Source organism: Elephas maximus, chromosome 9 (genome assembly GCF_024166365.1).
Source record: "Elephas maximus indicus isolate mEleMax1 chromosome 9, mEleMax1 primary haplotype, whole genome shotgun sequence".
NCBI lineage: Eukaryota > Metazoa > Chordata > Mammalia > Proboscidea > Elephantidae > Elephas > Elephas maximus.
In genome coordinates this window covers 93,718,003-93,741,226 of record NC_064827.1, presented here as the reverse complement: position 1 = coordinate 93,741,226, position 23,224 = coordinate 93,718,003, and the positions used below count along the sequence as shown (strand labels likewise).

The 23,224-nt window shown below is 36.3% G+C and overlaps 1 protein-coding gene across 3 annotated transcripts in view; it reads right to left on the bottom strand.

The window, feature by feature from the left end:
• Positions 1–23,224, bottom strand: part of VPS13A (vacuolar protein sorting 13 homolog A) — a 263,707-nt gene that overhangs the window by 42,717 nt on the left and 197,766 nt on the right. For all 3 annotated transcript variants that reach the window (XM_049897014.1, XM_049897015.1, XM_049897017.1), the window contains exons 51-59: positions 18,045–18,173; positions 17,505–17,638; positions 11,746–11,875; positions 7,988–8,220; positions 5,640–5,793; positions 5,013–5,159; positions 4,753–4,834; positions 3,801–3,870; positions 2,851–2,956 (exon numbers count right to left, since the gene is read on the bottom strand). In XM_049897014.1, coding sequence (XP_049752971.1) covers positions 2,851–2,956; positions 3,801–3,870; positions 4,753–4,834; positions 5,013–5,159; positions 5,640–5,793; positions 7,988–8,220; positions 11,746–11,875; positions 17,505–17,638; positions 18,045–18,173 — 1,185 coding nt within the window. The remainder of the gene's footprint in view (positions 1–2,850; positions 2,957–3,800; positions 3,871–4,752; positions 4,835–5,012; positions 5,160–5,639; positions 5,794–7,987; positions 8,221–11,745; positions 11,876–17,504; positions 17,639–18,044; positions 18,174–23,224) is intronic.

The following is a 23,224-nucleotide window of genomic DNA, read 5'->3' as shown; positions in this document are numbered from 1 at the left end:
CTGAGCACTTAACCATTGCACCACCAGGGTATATGCATACATACACGTGAATATATAGTCAAAGAAATAATGGCTGAAAATGTCCCAAATTTACTCAGAAACACTAACCTATGCATTCAGGAAGCTCAATAAACTCCAAGTAGAATAAACACAAAGAAATTCATAAAAACACACAATAGTAAAAATGCTGAGTTTCAAAGACAAGAAGAAAATTTTGAAAGCAGCAAGAGAAAAATCACTCATCACCTACAAGAAAACCCCAATAAGATTAATAGCTGACTTCTCAGAAGAAACCATGGAGGTAAGAAAACAGTGGGATAACATAATCAAAACGCTCAAAGCATAAAACAGTCGATCAAAAATCCTATTTCCAGAAAAGCTATCTCTCAAAAATGAAATAAAAGAATCTCCCATCAGACAAGGCTCCCTGGACTAAGGCCACAGGAAAAGGGATCATGTAATTATAAAAGAAATAGTATACATACATATTTTTTCTTTTTTCTCATAATCTGTTTACAAACTAATCATATAAAATAATATGTGCATAATATACTGTAGGGTCTATAACACACAGAAATGTATTTGCCAGTAACAGCACAAACGAGGTGGTTGGCAACAAAGGTGTATTGAGCTAAAGAAATAACTACAGATGGTAAATATAATACTGTATTGCTGAGTTTGTAACATTAATAGATATAACATGTGTAAGAGAATACCACAAAAAGGTTGGAAAGGGTAGAGAGCTATCTAGGAATAACATTTCTATAAAACTCCCTGCAATTAAGCCAGTGTAAGTCTAAAACTAAAAACATCATTCAAGGTATATATGGTGAGCCCTGGAGCAACCACTACCAAAAAAAATAAAATAAAATAAATTTATAGCTCTAAATACCTAGATTAAGAAAAAAGAAAGACTCCAAATTTAAAAACTGAACCTTAAGACAATGGAAAAAAGAAAAGCAAACTAAACCTAAAGCAAGTAGAGGAAAATAATAATAAAGATTAGAGTGGAAATGAACAAAACACAGAATTAGAAAAACAACAGAGACTATGTATCTATGGTCAACTGAATTTTGATAAGTATGCCAAGACCATTTGACGGGGAAAAATAGTCTTTTCAACAAATGGACTAGGAGAATTGGATAGCCACATGCAGAAGAATGATGTTGGACCCTTACCTCACACCTTATGTAAAAATTAACTCAAAATGAACCAAAGACCTAAATGTAAGACTAAAACTAGAAAACTCTTAGAAGAAAAGGGGGATATATATTTTTTTTCCAAAGAAGATATACAAATGATCAATGAACATATCCAAAGATGCCTGACATCACTGGTCATCAGGGAAATGCAAATCCAAACCACAATGAGATAACACTTCACAATCATAAGGACGGCGAGAATGAGCTACACGGGAAATAACAAGTGCTGGTGAGGATCTGGAGATAACTGAGCTTTCATATATTGCTGGTGGGAATATAAAACAGTACAGATGCTTTGGAAGACAGCCTAGCAGTCCTCAAATGTTGGAACACAACTTCCATATAACCAAAGGAGCCCTGGTGGCACAGTGGTTAAAAGCGGTTGGCTGCTAACCAAAAGGTCGGTGGCTCAAACCCACCAGCTACTCCTTGGGAGAATGATGTGGCAGTCTGTTTCCGTAAAGATTTACAGCCTTCGAAACCCTGTGAGGCAGTTCTACCCTGTCCTGTAGGGTCGCTATGAGTTGGAACAGACTCAACAACAATGGGTTCAGGGTTAGGTATCATACAACCCAGCAATTCTACTCCTAGGTAAAACTCACGAGAATATACACAAAATATGAATGCTCATCATAACAGTATTCACAGCAGAGGCAATGTGGAAATAGCCCAAATATCCACTAACTGAGGAATGAATAAACAAAATGTGGCATTATGCATACAATATCATTTGGCCATAAAAAAAAATGAAGTAATGCTACATGCCACAACATGGATGAACCCAGAAAATACCATGCTCAGTGAAAGAAATCTGTCAAAAAAAGGTCACATATTATATGATTCCATTCATATGAAATGCCCAGAATAGGCAGCTCCATAGAGACAGAAAGTAGACTGATAGTTGCTTAACGCTAGGGCAATGGGAGGATATGGGGGTGATTAAAAAAAGCATAAGGGATTTCCTTTTGAAGAGATGAAATGTTCCTTAATTGGCTGTGGTAATGGCTGCACATACCTGTGAATATACTAAAAAACACTGAATTGTTCACTTTAACTGGGTGAACTGTATGGTATGTAAATTATATCCCAATGAATTTATGCTGTTAAAAAACGATTTTTAAAAAGTATATTTGAGCTTGTCTTTATGCATTACCTGAGATCCTTATTTAATGACATTGATTACATTGTTTGAGTTACGCAAACATTCTCATCCTCCTTTTCTGAGTTGTTCCTCCCTCATTAACATTACCTTTTAATTTACCTTATTCCTTTGCTCATAAAATATCCTGGTCATACCCCAAATTCTAAATTATTAATCAATGCAAAAGACCACAAAGTAACCCAGAACAATAAAGGAGAAGATTGGCAGTACTATGAACATTACTGTCACCCTCTTTCCCCTACTATTGGCCCAAAATGTTTCCTCCTATTAGCTAACTTAAAAGAGCTGTTGCTTCTGTCTTCTATACTCTCAGAATATGATTTCTACCAATGTACTTACTATAACAGCATATTAACTTTTTTAGATTATATTTTTTAAAGTGGAAAAATCATTTAATGCTTTTAAGAATTTATAACGGTATTTAGTTTTTTTAGTTTTCCCCTTTCCCTAGTCCTTCCCATCAAATGCTATTATAGTCAGTCTTACCTCTGTTTTTTCAGTCACCTCAGCTTCTGTCATAAGTTCTGCTAAAGCATACACAAACCCAAGATCTAACCTGAGATCCATTTCTTGGATCAACACTTTGAAATACCTATAAGCAGATAACAGTAAAAATGTAATCAGTTAACTGTGTTAAGTAGATGAAAAAATTAGATAAATATTAGAACTCGGAAACTTAGGAATTTTTAGATGAATGAATAAAAAAGTCATGGCAACATTTTTATAAGTGTAAAAAATTAGAATAACCCAAACTTTAAATCCCCATATAAAGCAAATGAGTAAGTATACTGTGGTATATAGTCATACAACAGAACATTATACATTAGCGATGCAGAACAGACTATAGCTACATACAACATTAACGCATTTTAGTAAAAGAGCTGAATTAAAAAAAAAATGTTCCAAGAGGCTGTGCATGGCTTGAAACAACTTTTTAAAAATCAGAAGCCAACAAAAACTAAATAATAATGTCTAGGTGCACATATACATTCAAAATAAAACTGTATTTTAAAAATCAAAGGAATGAGGACAGTGTTTATCACGGTGATGTGAAGAAAGCAAGAGATTGGGGAGTAATTAATAGTTGGATATTAATGTAATCCCTTTCTTTCTTGGATTGGATGGTGGGTGAGTATGAAAAAGTTATTTTTACCTTGTCTCTAAAACAATATACAGTCATTATAGACAACTTAAGAGAGAAAACAAACAAAATCCATAAACTAGAAAGAACATTAATACCTAGGTATATTTCATCCAAAGCCCTCTGATTCCAAGATTATAAAATAATTAATAAATTTTTCTATAACCTTTATAATTTAATATCTTACATTTAAATCTTTGATTCATCTGGAATTTATTTTTAGAAAGTACAATTAACACATATATTTAAACCAAAATTTTAAATGAACGCAAAAAAATTCTATTAATACACTTACTTAATACGTGATATTTGCGAATGCCCTGCAGATCTCATTACAATACTGACATCTGTAAAGGGCTTTGGTGCTGAAAAGGTTAATAAACATGATTAACGTTATGATGCTATAAGCAAAAGATAAGCATTTTCTTGCCATTTACTATAGATCACAATGCACAATAAAATCATCCATGAAACCATGAGTATCGATGATTGATATTTTCAAGATTCATTACAATCTTAATTTTAGATTCCAGGATTACAGTTTCAATTATCTGTATTCACTCTAATCCTTTAAATTAGGAATTTTAAAATAAAAGTATGAATTAGAGTTTTCTGAGAATCTCTGAAAAGCACAGATTCCAGCATCCCATCCCAGGCCGCTGGGTAGAGGGACTTGGGCTTGCACATTTGGTCAAAAAGCATTCAAGCTGATTTTGAAGATCACCCCATAGACAGTTTCGAGCCAGTGTGGGGGTGAGCAGAAAAGGGGAGTAAAACATGGTAGTGGGGGAGGAAAGAGAAAGTGGATATAAGAGGGACAGCCAAAAAAGAACAAAAACAAAGGGGAAGAAGAGGGTGGAAAAATAACATCCATTATTCTTATCTGAAAAGCATAAGATAGTTTCTGCTATTAGAAAACACTGAATTTGAACTTCCTCACTGTTTATTCAAAGGCCCCAATGGTTTTTAAATCAAATAGTAATCTGTTGTTTTTTTTTTTATCACTAATCCTAAAAATTTAAATACATAAAAAAAAAATACATAGTTTTAATTAATCTTTTCTTTAGTAGTCACTCAGTTTTGTTGAAGTTAACTGAGTACTTGCTGGTCCTTTCTCAAGAGGTTTAATTTTCCAATGGTCCTAAAGAAACTCAACTTGAAAATGGTCTCATTTCATATTTTTACACTAAAGTGAATCAAATAGCTAATATGACTGCTTTCATTGCAATCTAAACACCGGAACAAACCTGAATCCATGGTGACCGACTTAGGAGGTCTTATAGGATAAAACACAAATGGAAATATAGCACCATGTATCTGGTTCTGGATCTAAGAAAATGAAAAACATGTCAGTATATTAATATGTCAATCATACAAGCTGATCAGAATAACAAGATTGAAGGAGTAGAAGCAATCAAAAAGTCTAGCCTAACACTGAAACTGAAACACTAGATAAAACAGCACAGGAATACATCTGGTTTCTTACTATGTTCTTTAAAAGGCGTACCTGTATTCTGTAAATTTGAATTCTAAAGGATGACTGATGTGCGGATGTGCTATATTCCACCTTTAATGCTGGCAGATAATTTCTCCGTACAGCTATTACATGTGGTTGCAGAATTTTCATGTTACTACCACTAGGTGTTAAGCGAACCTGGAAAATATACCCCCCCCGAGAAAAAAGACCCCTATAAGTTTCTCTTTATCTGTAACTGTCTGAAATTAGAAATGTGTACCAAAATACTTTCAGGATAATACTAATTAAAATAGTAGGTTAAATATTTGGATACATATACTCCATATTCATAAAATTCACATAAATATTCTTATAATCCTAATAGTTTTGGTTGTTATTACTTTTTGTATAGATGAATTAAAAATAAAATCACAAAAGGAATATAAAACAATTTTAAAATTTTTATTATTTTCGTGTTAACCCAAGCAACAGATCATTAGCATCTGAAGAAAATGTCTCATTAATACAGATAACTACCCCTTTCAAATATTCTACATAATGTATGTATGATAGGATTACATTCAATTATATTTCAACTTTCCTTGAAAATTCACTAGTGGTTCATCTAATTACAATAGATAAAAAGTAAAACTTCAAATAAGTACTTAAAAATATTACCGGAATGTTAGTATCCAATTCAATAATCTTATCTTCTGAAGGTGAAGATTCAGTATACTCTTTAAATTCTTTCTCTAACTTCTCAGTTTGCTTTACACTCATAGGCTTCCATCTTGCCTTTTTCTTGGGCTTTGTCTCCCAAACCACATCAGAACTTACAGATAAAAGCAAAAATCATAGTACCAATTTATAAACATTTTCCTTTAAACAGGTTTATTACATGAATTACAAAATCTTCAGTGAAATTTTACAATAGCCTCAGTTATAAGCAAGCACATTACAACTTAAAAAACATCAATTCATTCAACTAATATTTATTGAACCTCTACTATAATCAGGCACTATTTTAGGCGTAGGGATGTATCAGCGAACACCTCTGCCCTTCTGGAGCTTCATTCTAGCTGGAGAGTGATAGGTGGTAAAGAGTAAACACAATAAATGCTTTTGAAAGAGGAATACTGGGAGATGAAAACTGGGCAGGGTGAGGTACAGCATTAAAATAGGTGGTCAACGGGGAGCCTCATTCAGAAGGTGAGATTTCAGAAAACCTTGAAGGAGGAGAGGAGTTATCCAGTAGATAACAGGAAAAGAACACTTCAGAGAGAGGGATCAGTTGGAGCAAAGGCTATAAAGCGGGAGCACGCCTGTACTGTATAAAGAAGAGCAAGGAGGCTGGTGTAGCTGGAACACATTAAATCAGGGGAGAAGTAGAAGATGAAGAGAAGAAATGGGAGGCCAAATAATGTAAAGCCTTGTAAGACATAATAAGGACTTTTGAGTTTTATTCTGAATGAGATACGGAGCCATTAAAGGTTTATGAGAAAAGATGAGTGACATGATCTGACTTAAACTTTTTTAAGAACACACTGTACCTCTGGTGTAGGAGTAAAGAAAGAGGGTGAGTCAAGGTTAGAGGCAGGAAAACCTGTTAGAAGTTTAATGCAGCAAGCCAGGTAAGAAATGGTGATGGCTCTAACTAGGGTGGTAACAGTGAGGTAGTAAAAAGTGGTCAGATTCCATATGCATTTTGAAGGTAGAGCCAGCATAGAACTTCTGGATGGATTAGACATGGGATGTGAGATAAAAAGATGATTCCAAAGTTTCTGGCCTAAGCAACCAGAGGGATGTAGCTGTCATTAACTCAGATGGGGAGCAGGTTTTGGTAAGAGGGGGAAATCAGAAGTTTGATTTAGCACATATGAAGAAGTCTCTTAGACATCTGGAGAGTGATTTTGTGTAGGCAGTTGGACATACAATCTGGAGTTCATAAGACAAGTCTGGCTGAAGGCAGAAATCTGGCATATGGTATTTGAAATCATAAAGCTGAAATAGAAGAGAAGAGGGCTGAGGTCTGAGAGCCTCAGGGCGCCCATTATTAAGCAGCTGAGAGGAAGCAATCGACAAATGAGATCGCGGAAGTTGGGATAGGAAGAAAAACTAAGATGGTGAGGTATCATGGAAGTCAGGTCAAAGAAACTGCATTAAGGAGGGAGCTGTATCAATTTTTTTTTTTTTTTTTTAACTCAAGTACAGGATTAAAGCCAAATTATCCTGGTTATGTAAGTAGGAAGAAATGCTCTCAAATTAAGTATCAATGTATACAAATTACTTTTGATTCAAGTGTTTATGAATAAGAATAACAAGGGCATAGGAGAGAGAAAATAGTATCACTGTTGATTTCTTACATAGGGAATGATAAATACCTAAACCCACTGCTGTCTAGTCAATTCCAACTAATCATAACCCTATTGACAGAGTAGAACCCCCCCTCATACATTTTCCAAGGTTGTAAATCTTTAAGGGAGCAGACTGCCTCATCTTTCTTTCACGGAGTGGTTGGTGGATTTGAACTGCCAACCTTCTGGTTAGCAGCCAAACGCTTGAACCACTGCACCACCAGGGCTCCTAAATAAATATAGTATTACCTTATTAGATCTTAAAGAGCCATGGTCAAGCTAAGCTAGAAAGTGATTGTGTTTACTGTCAACTATTTATAGAGCATCTACAGTGCACCCTGCAGTATGGTAGGCAGTGATGGACAACTAAGCATTTTTTATGACATGCTAAATAAAGAACTACTTTTCATAAGCTGAATAAAGCTAACTTTTAAGAGAGCTGAGAGAATTAACAAGATAATGAGAAGTTCACAGATTTGATTTTTGATGTCTATCTCAAAAGGCAAAAAATAAATAAATAAAAATAAAGCACTTTTAAGTTAGCATTACCTTTGTGCCAATGAACAGTCAAAAAGCAAAACTGAAACTAAATTACTTCAAATTTTATAATCATAACTTCTTAATAATTAAGAGCTGATCATTTAAATTTATCCAAATCTTAATTGATCTAACCTCGTAATGCCGATATAGGCTACTTCTTGTTTTGTGTAATTGTTGACGAGAGAAATTCCAACATCTTGTAATGACAACACAATTTCTTGTTCTGCTATCTCTGCTTTCTCACTTTCGTATGTTACTTTAAATACCCTCGGGTCTTCAGTGAATAAAATAATGCGTTGTAAGCCTTCAAAGAATGAAACTAAATAAATGGTCTTTTTCCCCACAGTTATAGGTGTCATCATATCCTAAAACAAAACAATCAAAATATAAAAAAATAGTTAGCTTCGTCCCAATCAACATGAAATCTAGATTCCATATTTGTAAAACGAGAATAATAACAGCACCCACTTTATAGGGTTGGGGTGGCAACTAAATGAATTAATATATGTACAATACTTGGAAATTCACACCATAGTAACCATTGGATATTAGCTACTGCCATTGCTATTACGAAGGTATTAATTAGGAAGACAAGTTAAATGTTTAAGTTCCTTTAACATTTTAATAAAATTTATCTAATCTTCCTTTGTGGACTTATCTATAACAAAAAGAATTATTTTCTCTGCTTTATTAAGACTGTAGCAATGTGTTAAAGGTTGTTTCAGTCTGAAATTCCTATTTTGTTTCAGAACAGAATCAGAAATAGGATAAAAAATACCTGCCACCTCAGGTGCCTGCTCTAAAAAGTACGAACATTCATACTACGAGACAATTCTGCAGAAAGTTCTTATATTAGCATCGTGCTGCTATAATGATCTTAAGGCTCAGTGACAAGACAGATACCACAAATTCTAATAATTAGCAGTCAGCCATGAATTTCTGGTTATGAAAATATCCTGATCAACAAAATTATACAGTATACATTCAGGTTACAACTCACGGAGATTGAAAACTGCAGCATCTAAGAACAGTTGTGTTACTTTAAAAACACTCTATAATAAAATATAAAAAAATATATATATACAGCACTTAAACTAAATTGGAACTAGTTTATTTCCAAATAATTCAGAAGTTTTCTAATATCGTGCAGTGGGTTTCAGATTTCTCTTTATAAACCTGAATTATCACAATGGTACAAATATTGTAGAAGTACTGACCAAATGAGTGAGGTTACTTCTAAATTAAAATAACGATCTTTTTTCTGAAGTAATTTAACATTCAAAAATAAAAATATTTAAGTTAGGCCAACTATAAGCAACCCTCTTAATTACATTTAAAAACCAAAAAACCAACCCTACCAGACTCCTCAATAGCAATGCTGGAAGACAATGGAAAAATATCATCCATACACTAAGAGCAAATAACTCTGAACCCAGAATTACTTACAAAGCAAAAAATACCTTCAATTAAAAAAAAAAGTCTGGTGGTACAGTGATTAAGTTCACTGAAAGGTGGGTGATTAGAACCCACCAGCATCTCTGCAGGAGAAAGATGTAGCAGTCTGCTTCCGTAAAGATGACAGCCTTAAAATCACTATGGGGCAGTTCTACTCTGTCCTACAGGGTTGCTATGAAGCAGAATCAACTTGATGGGAACAAGTGTGGTTTTGTTTTGGGGCAGACAAAAAAAAACTACTAAAGTTCACCATCAACAGAGACTCACTCAAGGAAATTCTACAGAAGGAATTGTTATTGTTGTTAGGTGCCATTGAGTTGGTTCTGACTCATAGTAACCTATACACAACAGAATGAAACACGACCCGGTCCTGCGCCATTCTTACTGTTGTTGTTATGTTTCAGCCCCTTGTTGCAGCCACTGTATCAACTCATTTTGTTGAGGGTCTTCTTCTTTTTTTGTGACCCTCTACTTTATCAAACATGATGTCTTTCTCCAGGGACTGGTCCCTCTTGGTAACATGTCCAAAGTGCATGAGACAAAGTCTTGCCATCCTCGCTTCTAAAAAGCATTCTGGCTGTACTTCTTTCAAGACAGATTTGTCTGTTCTTCTGGCAGTCCATGATATATCCAGTATTCTTTGCCAACATCGTAATTCAAAGCAACAATTCTTCTGCAGTCTTCCTTACTCACTGTCCAACTTGCACATGCATACGATGTGACTGAAAACACCATGGCATAGGTCAGGCACATCTTAGTCCTCAAAGTGACATCTTTGCTTTTTAATTCTTTAAAGAGGTCTTTTGCAGCAGACCTGCCCAATGCAATACGTCGTTTGATTTCTTGACAGCTGTTTCTATGGGCATTGATTGTGAATCCAAGTAAAATGAAATCCTTGACAACTTCAATATTTTCTCTGGTTGTCATGATGTTGTTTATTGGTCCAGTTGTGAGGATTTTTGTTTTCTTTATGCTGAGGTGTAATCCATACTGAAGGCTGTGGTCTTTGATCTTCACCAGTAAGTGCGTCAAATCCTCTGCACTTTCAGCAAGCAAGGTTGTGTCATCTGCCTGTCACAGGTTGTTAATGAGCCTTTCTCCAGTCCTGATGCTGCGGTCTTCTTCATATAGTTTAGCTTCTCAGATTATTTGCTCAGCATACAGACTGAATAAGTATGATGAAAGATCCAACACTGATGCACAGTGTTGGATCTTTCCTGATTTTAAACCACGTAGCATCCCCTTGTTCCGTTCAAATGATGGCCTCTTGGTCTATGTACAGGTTCCACATGAGCATAATTAATAGTTCTGGAATTCCCATTCTTTGCAATGTTATAGATAATTTGTTATGATGCACAGTCTGCCTTTGGGTAATCAACAACACAGGTCAACATCTTTCTGGTATTCTCTGCTTTCAGCCAAGATCCAGATGGAATTAACCAGTGGTAAAAGAGAAAGAGCGATATAAGACAGATGGTTGAAGTACAAAAAGGAATGGTATGCAAATAAAATTGTACCTAAGTATGGAAAAAAACACTTCATAAAATTTAATATTGAGCCATGATAAAACTTTTGGCAAACTACAGCTAGCTCCCTCTTCCAAAGACGTTTTGAGAGAACCACTGGCTTACTAAGAGACAGAAAAAAGGAAAAAAAATAAATAACCATTACAGGTAAGAAAATAATGTTGGAATAGGAGTCACGGTAAATTTTGAAGGGCAAGTAAAACTTTAATAAAACAATTTCTGAAAGTTTTTAAAAATATTACTGGAAAATGTTTACATATAACTTTAACATCATAAAAAATAAATCAGAGAGTAGCCTACAATACAGAAATAAATTCTCCACAGTTAACCCAGCCATTCCTTAAAGGTTCCTTTAAAAACAAACAAAAAACTCATTGTCCTCGAGTAGATTCTGACTCGTAGAGGTGTTTCAGGACAGAGTAGAACTGCCCCGTAGGGTTTCCAGGGCTGTGATCTTTACAGGAGCAGATGGCCAGGCCTTTCTCCCACGGAGTGGCTGGTGGGTTCTAAATCACTGACCTTTCGGTTAGCGTTTGAGTGCTTTACCACTGCACCACCAGGGCTCCTAAGCTAAATCTAAGACGGCTGTCAGTGCAGAGAATGCATCTGTTTATAAGGTAAATTCTAAAGCACTTCTCCAAGCAAAGCTTTACCCTTCAGCACTTAACCACTACACCACCATGGTTTCCTTCCTAACAAAGTAGATAACGAGGTAAATTGAAAAAAGACTATTGTTGGTTTTTAACGTTTTTGGTAATATTAAAGTTTGAATACTGCTTTTAAAATCTTAGACAATTTTTTAGAAGTGTATATGCAAAACAGTCCTAAAAAAAACAAGTATGGCTAAAAAATCATACCTTAAAAAAACAAAGCAGTTGAGAACATGATAATCATCAACTCGATACTTACATCCTTTTGTGTTACTTCACCGTGGCTTTTTCCACACTTCCACTTCAGCTTTCTAGAGCCAACTGGATCAGCCCATGTATAAAATACTGCTTTTCCAGGAGGAAGGGAGTCCTCTATTTGACTGAGAGAACTGACATAAATAGGAAAAATATGCATTAAATTAAATGCAGGTATAAAAATTCCAAAATATTACTTCCTTAATTCTTAGTCCATTAATTGAGATCTGAGTAAGGCTAGACTGAAACGTTTTCCTCCGTAGTAAAAAAGGGTTTTGCTAAGAAAATAATTAAAATATTTAAAGGAAAATATTTATTCTATTTAGAAAATAAAGGCTTTAAGTCTTTGAAACTAGTTTGTTAAATTTTTTAATACAAATTAATTTTGCAAGAAGTTTATTTCTTATTTTATCTTTTCTATATTAAACGTAAGAGAAGAGAATTTAATTAGTAACCCTTTCCTAAGTATTGTTCTTACTGTGACAAAAACAATACAGCTCAATTATTTTTAAAAGTCACGAGGCATGGGATGCAAATCTAAGAAAATCAACCAACTCACAAAAAGATTTCTAGGAAAAAACAAAACATTATGGCAGTTAAAAACCAAAGAAATAATTTAAAAAATCGCTTTCCTGAGGTAAAGAAGGAACTGAGACTGCAGATTAAAAATTCACTGAATATCAGGCAAAATTAATTGAAAATGGAATTCTATCCCTAGACATATCTTTGTAAAATGTTTAAATTTTAATACAATAGAAATAAAAAGTCCCATAGGAAAATTGTATTTACCCAGAAAAAAAAAAAAAAAACAGAGAGAGAAAGTTATGACTTAAGTTTTATGTCAAGTTGTCATTAAGAACCAAAAACCCACTGTTGTTGAGTTGATTCCAAATCATAAAGAACCTACAGGACAAAGCAGAACTGCCCCATAGGGTTTCCATGGCTGTAAATCTTCATGGAAGCAGACTGCTACATCTTCCTCCTGTGGATGTGAGCCATCGACCTCTCGGTTAACAGCCTAGCGCTTCAATGACGCCACCAGAGCTCCTTTAATTTGCAAGAGTAAGAGATTTTCAAGCAAATTATCCAAGACTTTTCCCCAACCATGTCAAAAATAAAATTTTAAGAACTGGGATGTAGAAATATTAAATGACTGGTGGGGTAAGCAACTAAACCCGTTAAGTAAAGTCAACTTGTTCATGTTACAAATCAATGTAAATGCCAAAAGTCTTAAATAAAATAATACATATTTCGAAAAACTAAAAATTTTCTATTAACCTAGGTCAAAAATCTCAAATAACAGTCACAAGAATTGGAAGTTTGGAAAGAGAGGTCAAAGAAAATGTAAAATCATTCTAAATTCTTCATGACTAAATTCGTAGAAACTTTCATTCTCGGAACTGATTAAAAATGGATTAAAATCTTCAAAAACAAAAGAGTAACATTAGGAACATAAATAGGATTTGTATTTTCCAAAACATCCTCAGAAGAAAACAATCCATATCATGATATATATATGTACAGATATACACGTACTTCATTTTTAAACAAATAATGCATGCCTGCTACGTTTGTTTGCCAACTGTGACCTCCCCTCAAGAGGTATTTGCATAAACACCACGATGTCAATTTTTTTTTTACATGTCACTGTGAAAAAAAAAAATGAGCATAGCGGCACTCACAAAAATACCTTGTGGGTGAAGGCACAGTTGGCAAACCTATAACGTGCATCTTATTTGAATAAAAATACGGTATGTGGCAAGGAAACATAAATTAGTTATTATAATGAATACAAATGAGTTAAAGATCCCTATTAAAAGATAAGCAGATCCTAACATAAAGTTGGAAATGAAACTCTCGACAATAAAAAAAAACAACAATAAGGGGATGTTTATAGTGCATCTAAATGATGGAATATCTTACAATCATTAAAAACTGTTTTTGAAGCAAATCTGCATGCTCACAAAAGCCGTTAAAAATGAAATATTCAGAGCTATATATATATATGATAGCAATAGTGAAAGAAATGCATCAAAATGTTAACAGCATTGGGAATGCAGGACTTATGATTCTCTTTTTACAATTTTTCTACAGAATTTTAAATAATAATAAACAGCTATTATTTTTATATGCAGAAAATAACATCCATTTCTTTAAAAAGCTAAATTTGGTTTAAAAATATTTTGAACTGCTTTTAATTCATGTAAATTTTAATCTATTTAGTTCACTGTAAAATAGTCCTTATCCATAAATTAGCTGGGCTATCCTAGGTAAAAAAAAAAAAGAGAATGGGAATTCAAAGAAAAGAAAAACTTACCATAGTCCTTAGAATGTTAACTATGAATGCGTACATGTCTTAAACTCATAAGAAATGACAATGTGATGTGACAAATGCTATAATCTACGCGTGCTATGAAAGGCACACCTATATAAAGGTAAAAAACACACGAAGGACCCAGAGCATTCAGGAAACAAAGACTGCAGTTGTCTTAAGTATAGGGTAAGATTTAGGCAACAGAAAAAGAAGATTTTAGACAGGTGGCCTAGTAACAGATTTTTATTTTGAAAGAAGAAGTTGTTGAAGAATTTTATATAGAAGAGAGATACGATTATATTTAGCATTTTTAGAATCTTAATTCTGGTGGCAACATGGAGGATTTACAAGAGGGACAAGAGTAGAGATAGAAAGACCAAAAGTTTACTCAAATAGTAGGTAATGCTGGAAGCCTGAACTAGGATAATTATAGGAGAGATTACACAAGAGAAGATTAAAAATATATGGAGAGAGTTTAATTGGATGGTGTAGTGAGGCAGGAGAAATGCAGGATAACAGAGATGGATGACACTATCATTCACTGAGATAAACAAAAAATAGGGAGATTTTGTTGTGCAAATAATGAGGTCAGCTTTGAACCACTTTAGGCTCTTATGTCACATTCAGGAAGAAGGTGTGAAACTCAAGAGAAGTCTAGGTTGCAGTAAAGATTTGGGGATTGTTAGCACACAGGAAGTAACTGAAGTATTCACTGGTATGGATGAAATTACTCAAAGATTACATAGAAAATGAACAGAACGGAACTAGGAATATCATCTCCGCAATATTTAAGGGGTAGGTGGAAGAAGGAGCTGATGGAGGAAGGAGCAGTCAGAAAGAACAGACCTTTCAACCCGACTCTGGAATAAATATTCTTTAAAACCAATACTCTTGGGTCTAAACCAAAATTTTTGGCTCTTGATTTAAGAACTACTTCAAACAATTCTAAATCCAAGTCCACCGTTCATTCTTCAATATTGTTAATTTTATAAATTTTCATTAAGATTATGTTTTTAAGTTTCAAAATTTCGACACAGGCTCACATTGTAGTAAGTATACCCTTATCTATTGCTTACTTTTACATTTGTAACAATGGAGTAGATAAGATCTCTAAAACCTTTATATCTTAACTGTACTGTAAAGAAAATTGTAAGGTTACAGTCAAAGAAAAACCTGAGAAGTCTCTAGTTCAGCCTCCATCAGACTCAACCAGATTTGCCCAAGAATTAAGCTATAATGCCCTAAGCCACCTAGAGTATATAAAGAACTAACTCAGGTCCTATGTATCTAGAATGCAACCAACTTTACATTATCATTAGAGAACTGAGAAAAGTCAGTCAAATCATTTTCTGTAGGGCTTAATTCTGGGAATACTGGTTCGGAGAGGTTACTCTAGCTACGTAGGTGGAAGGGTAAATGAGAAATCCTTTATATTTGCTTTATGCAACTACTCCTTGGAAACCTTATGGGGCAGTCCTGCTCTGTCCTATAGGGTTGCTATGAGTCAGAATCAACTTGACGGGAACGGGTTTGGTTTTAGGTTGGTTGATTTAGTTTTATTCAATCAGCTTATTATTTTTACCTTGCCAATAACAAAACATATGGATAATCATAAAAAAAAAAACCACAGGATTTTTTTCCCTCAATATCTTTCACAGGATGGGAGAATAGTAGGAAATGAAGACTTCTAGGGTGCTTGCTACCTCAGCACTGGATAAGTCCTTACCTATTTTTTTATTGTCTGTTTGATTTTAATCAATATTTAGAAATTGCACATTCAACAGTAGAAGGAAAGTTTAAGGGTACTAGTAAGTAAGAGTCCACTGACAAATCACAGGTGAAAACAAAACCAAAAGCAGAAAGAAAAAAAAAAGAATTCAAAACAGCCCGAGTCTACTCAAGAGAGGAGCAGAGAGCTGCCTAAACTGTTGGAGCACTAGGAGGTCACATGACAGCAAACCGAAACAAACGATGTTTGGAGAACTCCTGAATCATCGAGACTTAACTATGGTCTTTAAGGTAGCTAAAGGGTAGCAATCCTTTTCCTACACATCTCTGCGAGGAGTTACCTATGGTTTGAAAGAAGTCTGAAGCGTCAATCTTTACATTCTTATATTAAAAATATGAAAAATTGCAAACATACATAAAATTCTGAGACTCATAATAAACACTTATATATTTCATGCCAGATTCAACAATTATCAAAGTTTTGCCACACTTGGCTTCAGCATTCTTATTTTTCTTTCTTCTTGTTTATATTTGAAACATTTAAAAGTAAATCCTATTAAACATAGAATTACCATATGACCCAGCAATTCTACGCCTAAGTATGTACTCAAAAGAATTAAAAACAAATATTCAAACAAATGGAGCCCTGATGGTGCAGTGGTTAACAGTTCGGCTGCTAACGAAAGGGTCTGCAGTTTGATTACACCAGCCACTCCTTGGAAGTCATATGGGGCAGTTCTACTCTGCCCTATAGGGTCGCCATGAGTCAGAATAGACTAGATGGCAATGGGTTTGGTTTTTGTTTATTATTCAAATAAATACATACATATGCTGCATATTTATAGCAATACTATTCAAAATATCCAAAAGGTGGAAACAGTGCAAATGTCCATCAATGGATGAAGGAATAAACAAATTTGGTACATACATAGAAGCCCTGGTAGGGCAGTGGTTAAAGCAATCAACTGCTAACCGAAAGGTCAATGGTTCGAACCTACCAGCTGTTTGTGGGAGAAAGATGTGGCAGTAAAGATCTGCAGCCTTGAAAACCCTATGGAGCAGTTCTACTCTGTCCTATAAGGTCACTATGAGTAGGAATCAACTTGCCAGCAATGGGTTTAATGGGCTTTGGTACACATACACAATGAAATATTATTTAGCCATAAAAGAGAATGAAGTGCTGATACACGCTACAATGTGGAAGAACCTTGAAAAAATTATGTTAAGTGAAAGAATCCAGACACAAAAGGACAAATATTATATGATTCCATTTGTATGAAATATCCAGAATAGGTAAATCCACAGAAACAGAACACAGATATGCGGTTGTCAGGGACTGGGAAAAGGGGGAGATTGGGGGAAACTGCTTAATAGATAACAGGGTTTGATTCTGGAGTGATGGAAATATTTTGGAACTAGGCAGAGTTAGTGGTTACACATAACTGAGTATATACTAAATACCACTGAACTATTCACTTTCAAATAGTTTTATGTAATGTGAATTTCATCTCAAATTAAAAAAAAAGTAAATTCTAGATATCATGTCATTTTTACCCCTAGATACTTCAGTATATACTTTTTTAAAAGTGGGGATGTTGTTGTACATAGTCGTAATGCCATGATCAGTGTTTATATTCTTAAGAAATTGTCATGCAGTCAGTGTCTCTTCAGCTAGGCTTTACTAAAACTCGGAGTTACTACATTTATGATCATCTTCTTACCTTTGCTTGTACTGAACCAGGTCATCCTTGGTGTGATTTATTAACAGGAACGTAGCTGCTCCATCATGATAATCTGAAAATGTGATAATTGTAGAATGCTCAGCCAGATGAACTTCTGCTATAATGCCTCCAAGCTAGAAGAAAGGAAAAGGTTCTTTAGTGTGCTCATTCTCCCTGAGAATATAAATAACATTAAATAATAAAACTATAACTTATAACTTGCTAATAACATAGGAAGAAATCCAGCATTTCATAATGCATGTCTGGGTCACCATGAATCTTAATTATTGTATGCAGGTAGGTGAAACCCCACACAGGGTATATTCCAGTATTCTAGGCACTCAAACTAACTTTTTGTATAACAAGTGTTTTATGTCTGTTTCCTTTTGGTAACTTTTTCATTTACAAAATGAAATGTTCATTCATTTTTGATGAAAGAAAAAAAAACATAATAATTTGAGATAAAGAAAAAAGATAAGATACTAATTAGTGTATATTAGCCTCTCTAATGACACAAGACAAAAAAATAACATCACTCACCTCATTATCCAGACGCAATAAAATACAATTTTCTTGCCTGTTAAAATATATCTTTTTGGGAGGGCCTTGACTTCCTTCAACTTGAATAAGAAGTTTATTAGAAGCATCCTCAGGCCAAAAGGGGATACACTAAAACATACACATATGTATATTTTTTAAAAAATGAACAAATTTCATCATAAATATCTACATTCTTTTAGTAAATCCATCAGAATAGGCTTAAACTTTTTAACAAATGTCTTTTCAACACTGCTGTGGTTATTAGGTTGCTTAACTAAACCACTATAAACTCAATGAGAGATGGGTTGTCATTTGTGGACACTGAATACTAGCAACAATGGGTGCAGTAAGTTGAAGAGCTATGGTAAGCAGGGTGCTGGGAAGGAAAGAGACATTAATGTGGTCCAGATTTAAAAAAAAAAAAAGGTCTAAACACGAGCAAGGAAGCCAAGAGTTTAGACCCAGGTGATCAGTTTAAAATAAAGGTACGCTGAGGTACCAAAAATCAAACCCAGGCTGTGGGCAGTATTTGATTATTAAGCAGAAGTCAAAATATTAAAAAATGACAAGAGTCAGGACATGTATTAAGTTCAGAGTTCTGGTCATCAAATAAGAGTAAAAAATATAAAGGAAGTACCCAAAGGTGAAGTAGGAAATAGACTCAGAATGTTAAGAAAAAACCTGGACCGTCAGTGACCTGGAAACCAAACTAAACAAACAGGAAAGACTCAAGGCACCCTGTTAGAGGACTGGACAATGTGCTCTGGAAACAAAGAAAAGATCTAAAGTACTAGGAAAGGAGGGCCAGCCTTGTCTGTAAACTGTTAGTGTAGTCGATTTTGCCTCAGTGTGATAGACCCTAACCAAGCTGGTCACTTTACACATTTTAAAGAGGCTGTGCATATATCTAATCATCACTATATGACCTGGGGACAACGTAACAGAATCTGGAAATCAGATCCAGGTGCATTAGCTTGCTTAATGCAATTTTATTCAACCATACAAAGTTAATTATGCAACTTGTCACAGGATATAGTTAAGGATATAAGAGGCTTGGGGTGTTCTCAGGGCTTCCTGCAACCTAGCAGAAACTTACCAGGAAGACTCAGAATAGCAGCAATACTACCCCCAACATATTTCCCATGAGGAATTGAGAACATGTGCTCTCTGGACACCCTCAAGCCTGCTATTTCCTGGAAGCCTTGGCTAAAAAATCGATCTTTGATATTTAGTAATATAGACTCTATCTCTTTTAAGACTTATGTGCTAGACTCTTGAGACTCCTTTGAGTCTTTCTGCTAGGGAAAAAGTCAATCCCCACAGTAGGTTTCCCATGCAAGTACAGGTAAAGTAAAAATTTGCGTCCAGTGGAGAAATTTAGGGAAGAGAAAGGAGGGCAGGAGTTGAGGTTAAAAGTGACAAATTATATACATGCATTTATTGTTAGTCCTTCTGAAAATGCCATTAGTATGAAGAAAGGAATATAATAAGCATAAACACATTAGGAGAATGAGAGAGCTCAGGAATTGAAAAACTCAGGTACAATTAAGTATGGAACATGGAGTGGAGATGAAAATAAGGGGATTGACTAACATTTAGATAAACAACAATTAGATCCTGAGATCCTGGGGTGAAATGAGTTCTGGTATGTGGCCCTTTGCCTTGGTTCTTTAGAAAAACAGCTTGAGAGATTTTTTCCCCCTGAGATCTCAGGAGTTTCCTTTGCCCTAATTTTCTATCCCAGAGGTTTGTTACTTTTGTCCAGGTTAACTGACATTTCCTGGATACTCTGTAAACAACCTGTGGTTTGATACTTTTTGTCTAGTCCTGGCTGCAGCCTGCCCTGTGAATGGTATGTACCCTGCAGGGATTGGTCAATACACTATGCAAATGAAGTGACTATAAACCCAGTGTGGGGGGAGGGGAGTTATAGTCACTTCATTTGCATAGTATATTGACCAACTATGCCAACTATAATAACAAACACACAAACAATAAAAGACAAAATAAATAAATGGGACCTCATAAAGATTAAAAACTTTCTTCATCAAAAGACTTTACCAAAAAGATGAAAAGAAAGCTAATGACTGGGGATTATGCAAATGAAGTGCCTGTGGTCTACCAAGAGGGTATTGATCAGTTTGTGGCCCTGCTGGGAGGGCCATGCCTTTAAACTGGTGAGGGGTTTGTACATATACATATCCAACTCCACAGAGGTTTTTGAGACAGGAAGAAGGAAGATACAGAAAGGAGAAAAGGCAAGAGAGAAAGAAGGCAAGGAACCTACTTGGCTGTAAGAGTTGTAATACTGAAGACAGCAAGAGGCCCAGTGACAGGGCCCAACAGCAGGGCTGAGTGGAGCCTGTCCTGAGGTGACCAAGAGAAGCCTGTCCCAAAGGGGCTAAGAGGAGCCTGTCCTGAGGGGGTCACGAGGAGCCTGTCCTCAGGTGGTTGAGAGGAGTCTGTCCTCAGGGGGCTCAAAGGTGGCCTGCACAGCCAATGGGGGGCATGCACAGTAGAGAGAAGGGCTTGCCTGCTTGCTTGCACAGCTGAGAGGAGCTGAGAGAGTAGCCCTGCACTGAACAAGGGAGACTTTGCTTGCATGTGTCCTGATCCAGATCCTGAGTTGTAGCCTGTGGCTTCCCTAATAAACCATTTAACTCTAAGGATGGTCTGTGAGTTCTCTGTGGCCACTGCAATGAATTATCAAACCCAGAAGAGAAGTGAGAGTTTTATGGGAGAGAGAGCTGGTATCAGAATTGGTAAAATGGATGGAGAGTGGCAGTATGTCTCACCTCCACCTCACAGGGATCAGCCTTGGGCTGATCTTGATTCAAATGATGCCCCCCAAAGTTAGACAGGTTCTAATGCTATTACTACTACCACCATTTCACAGATCCCTTCCCCACCTATAAAGCCAAACAGAAGATAGGAATTTGCTTTCTGGAAAGGCTGAACCAAAGAGGCTCTGAATTAAGGCTACTAGGCACAGGTGAGGGAGGGGTGGGATGCTGTACTAAAAATGAGGAGGATGAGGTCCTGTATTAAAAACAAAGGAACAGGGGGCCAAGATGGCGGACTAGGTGGACGCTACCGTGGATCCCTCTTGCAACAAAGACTCGGAAAAACAAGTGAATCGATCACATACATAACAATCTACAAACTCTGAACAACAAACACAGACTTAGAGATGGAAAACGAACAAATACAGGCAGACAGCGACCGTTTTCAGAACTAGGAGCCAGCGTACCAGGCAGGTGACCTTCAGAGCCCCATCTGGGGCAGAACCCAGGGGGGCAGACGGCACAGACAAGGGGCCCAGCCCTACCCCCCCGAACCCATCCCGGGAGGGCATCTAGCTGGTTGGCGCGGGCGGCGTAGCGGCGCAGCCAGTGGGAGAAGCACCCGGGAGGCAGTGACTGATCTTGGAGCAGGGAGAGCAGCGTCCCAGCCGGGGAGCCGTCCCGCCGGGAGTTTGGCGGGAAGCGGGCGTGGCGCGAGCGGGGGGATCAACTATATTTCCCTAAAGCGACCCCGGGGCGGGGCCCACACGTTCGTGCGGTGGACGCCCACCCAGTGCGCGCGTGAGGTGCGGCGCACCGGAGGGAGAAGTCCCTGGGAGGAAGTGACTGGTCTCAGAGCGGGGAGAGTACCGTCCCAGCCAGGGAGCCGTCCCGCCGGGATTTTGGAGGACGGGGGCGGAGCGTGAACGTGGGGATCAGCTCTATATTCTGTGGTGCTACACTCCTAGCTCTCTGATCCTTCCCCCACCCTCACTAGGCGGCTCCATTAACATCTGAATACCCTGAGCCAGAGGGAGAATTCAGATAGGGATCTGACTGCATTTTTTTTTAGCTGATTACCTGGAAAAACTAGTTTCCCAGTGATGGCTCGGAGACAGCAGTCCATATCAAACCACATAAAGAAACAGACCATGACAGCTTCTCCAACCCCGCAAATAAAAGAATCAAAATCTTTCCCAAATGAAGATACAATCCTGGAATTATCAGATACAGAATATAAAAAACTAATTTACAGAATGCTTAAAGACATCACAAATGAAATTAGGCTAACTGCAGAAAAAGTCAAGGAACACACTGATAAAACTGTTGAAGAACTCAAAAAGATTATTCAAGAACATAGTGGAAAAATTAATAAGTTGCAAGAATCCATAGAGAGGCAGCATGTAGAAATCCAAAAGATTAACAATAAAATTACAGAATTAGACAACGCAATAGGAAGTCAGAGGAGCAGACTCGAGCAATTAGAATGTAGACTGGGACTTCTGGAGGACCAGGGAATCAACACCAACATAGCTGAAAAAAAATCAGATAAAAGAATTAAAAAAAATGAAGAAACCCTAAGAATCATGTGGGACTCTATCAAGAAGGATAACTTGCGAGTGATTGGAGTCCCAGAACAGGGAGGGGGGACAGAAAACACAGAGAAAATAGTTGAAGAACTCCTGACACAAAACTTCCCTGACATCGTGAAAGACGAAAGGATATCTATCCAAGATGCTCATCGAACCCCATTTAAGATTGATCCAAAAAGAAAAACACCAAGACATATTATCATCAAACTTGCCAAAACCAAAGACAAACAGGAAATTTTAAAAGCAGCTAGGGAGAAAAGAAAGGTTTCCTTCAAGGGAGAATCAATAAGAGTAAGTTCAGACTACTCAGCAGAAACCATGCAGGCAAGAAGGGAATGGGACGACGTATACAGAGCACTGAAGGAGAAAAACTGCCAACCAAGGATCATATATTCAGCAAAACTCTCTCTGAAATATTAAGGAGAAATTAAGATATTTACAGATAAACACAAGTTTAGAGAATTTGCAAAAACTAAACCAAGACTGCAAGAAATGCTAAAGGAGATTGTTCGGCCTGATGACCAATAATATCAGGTACCAGCACAATACAAGGTCACAAAACAGAACGTCCTGATATCAACGCAACTCAAATAGGGAAAGCACAAAAACAAACAAATTAAGATTAATTCTAATAAATAAATAAATAAACAAAATAATACACATAACAGGAAATCATGGAAATCAATAGATAAACGATCACAATAATCAAAAAGAGGGACTAAATATAGGAGGCATTGAACTGCCAGATGGAGAGTGATACAAGGCGATATAGAAGGATACAAATTAGGTTTTTACTTAGAAAAAT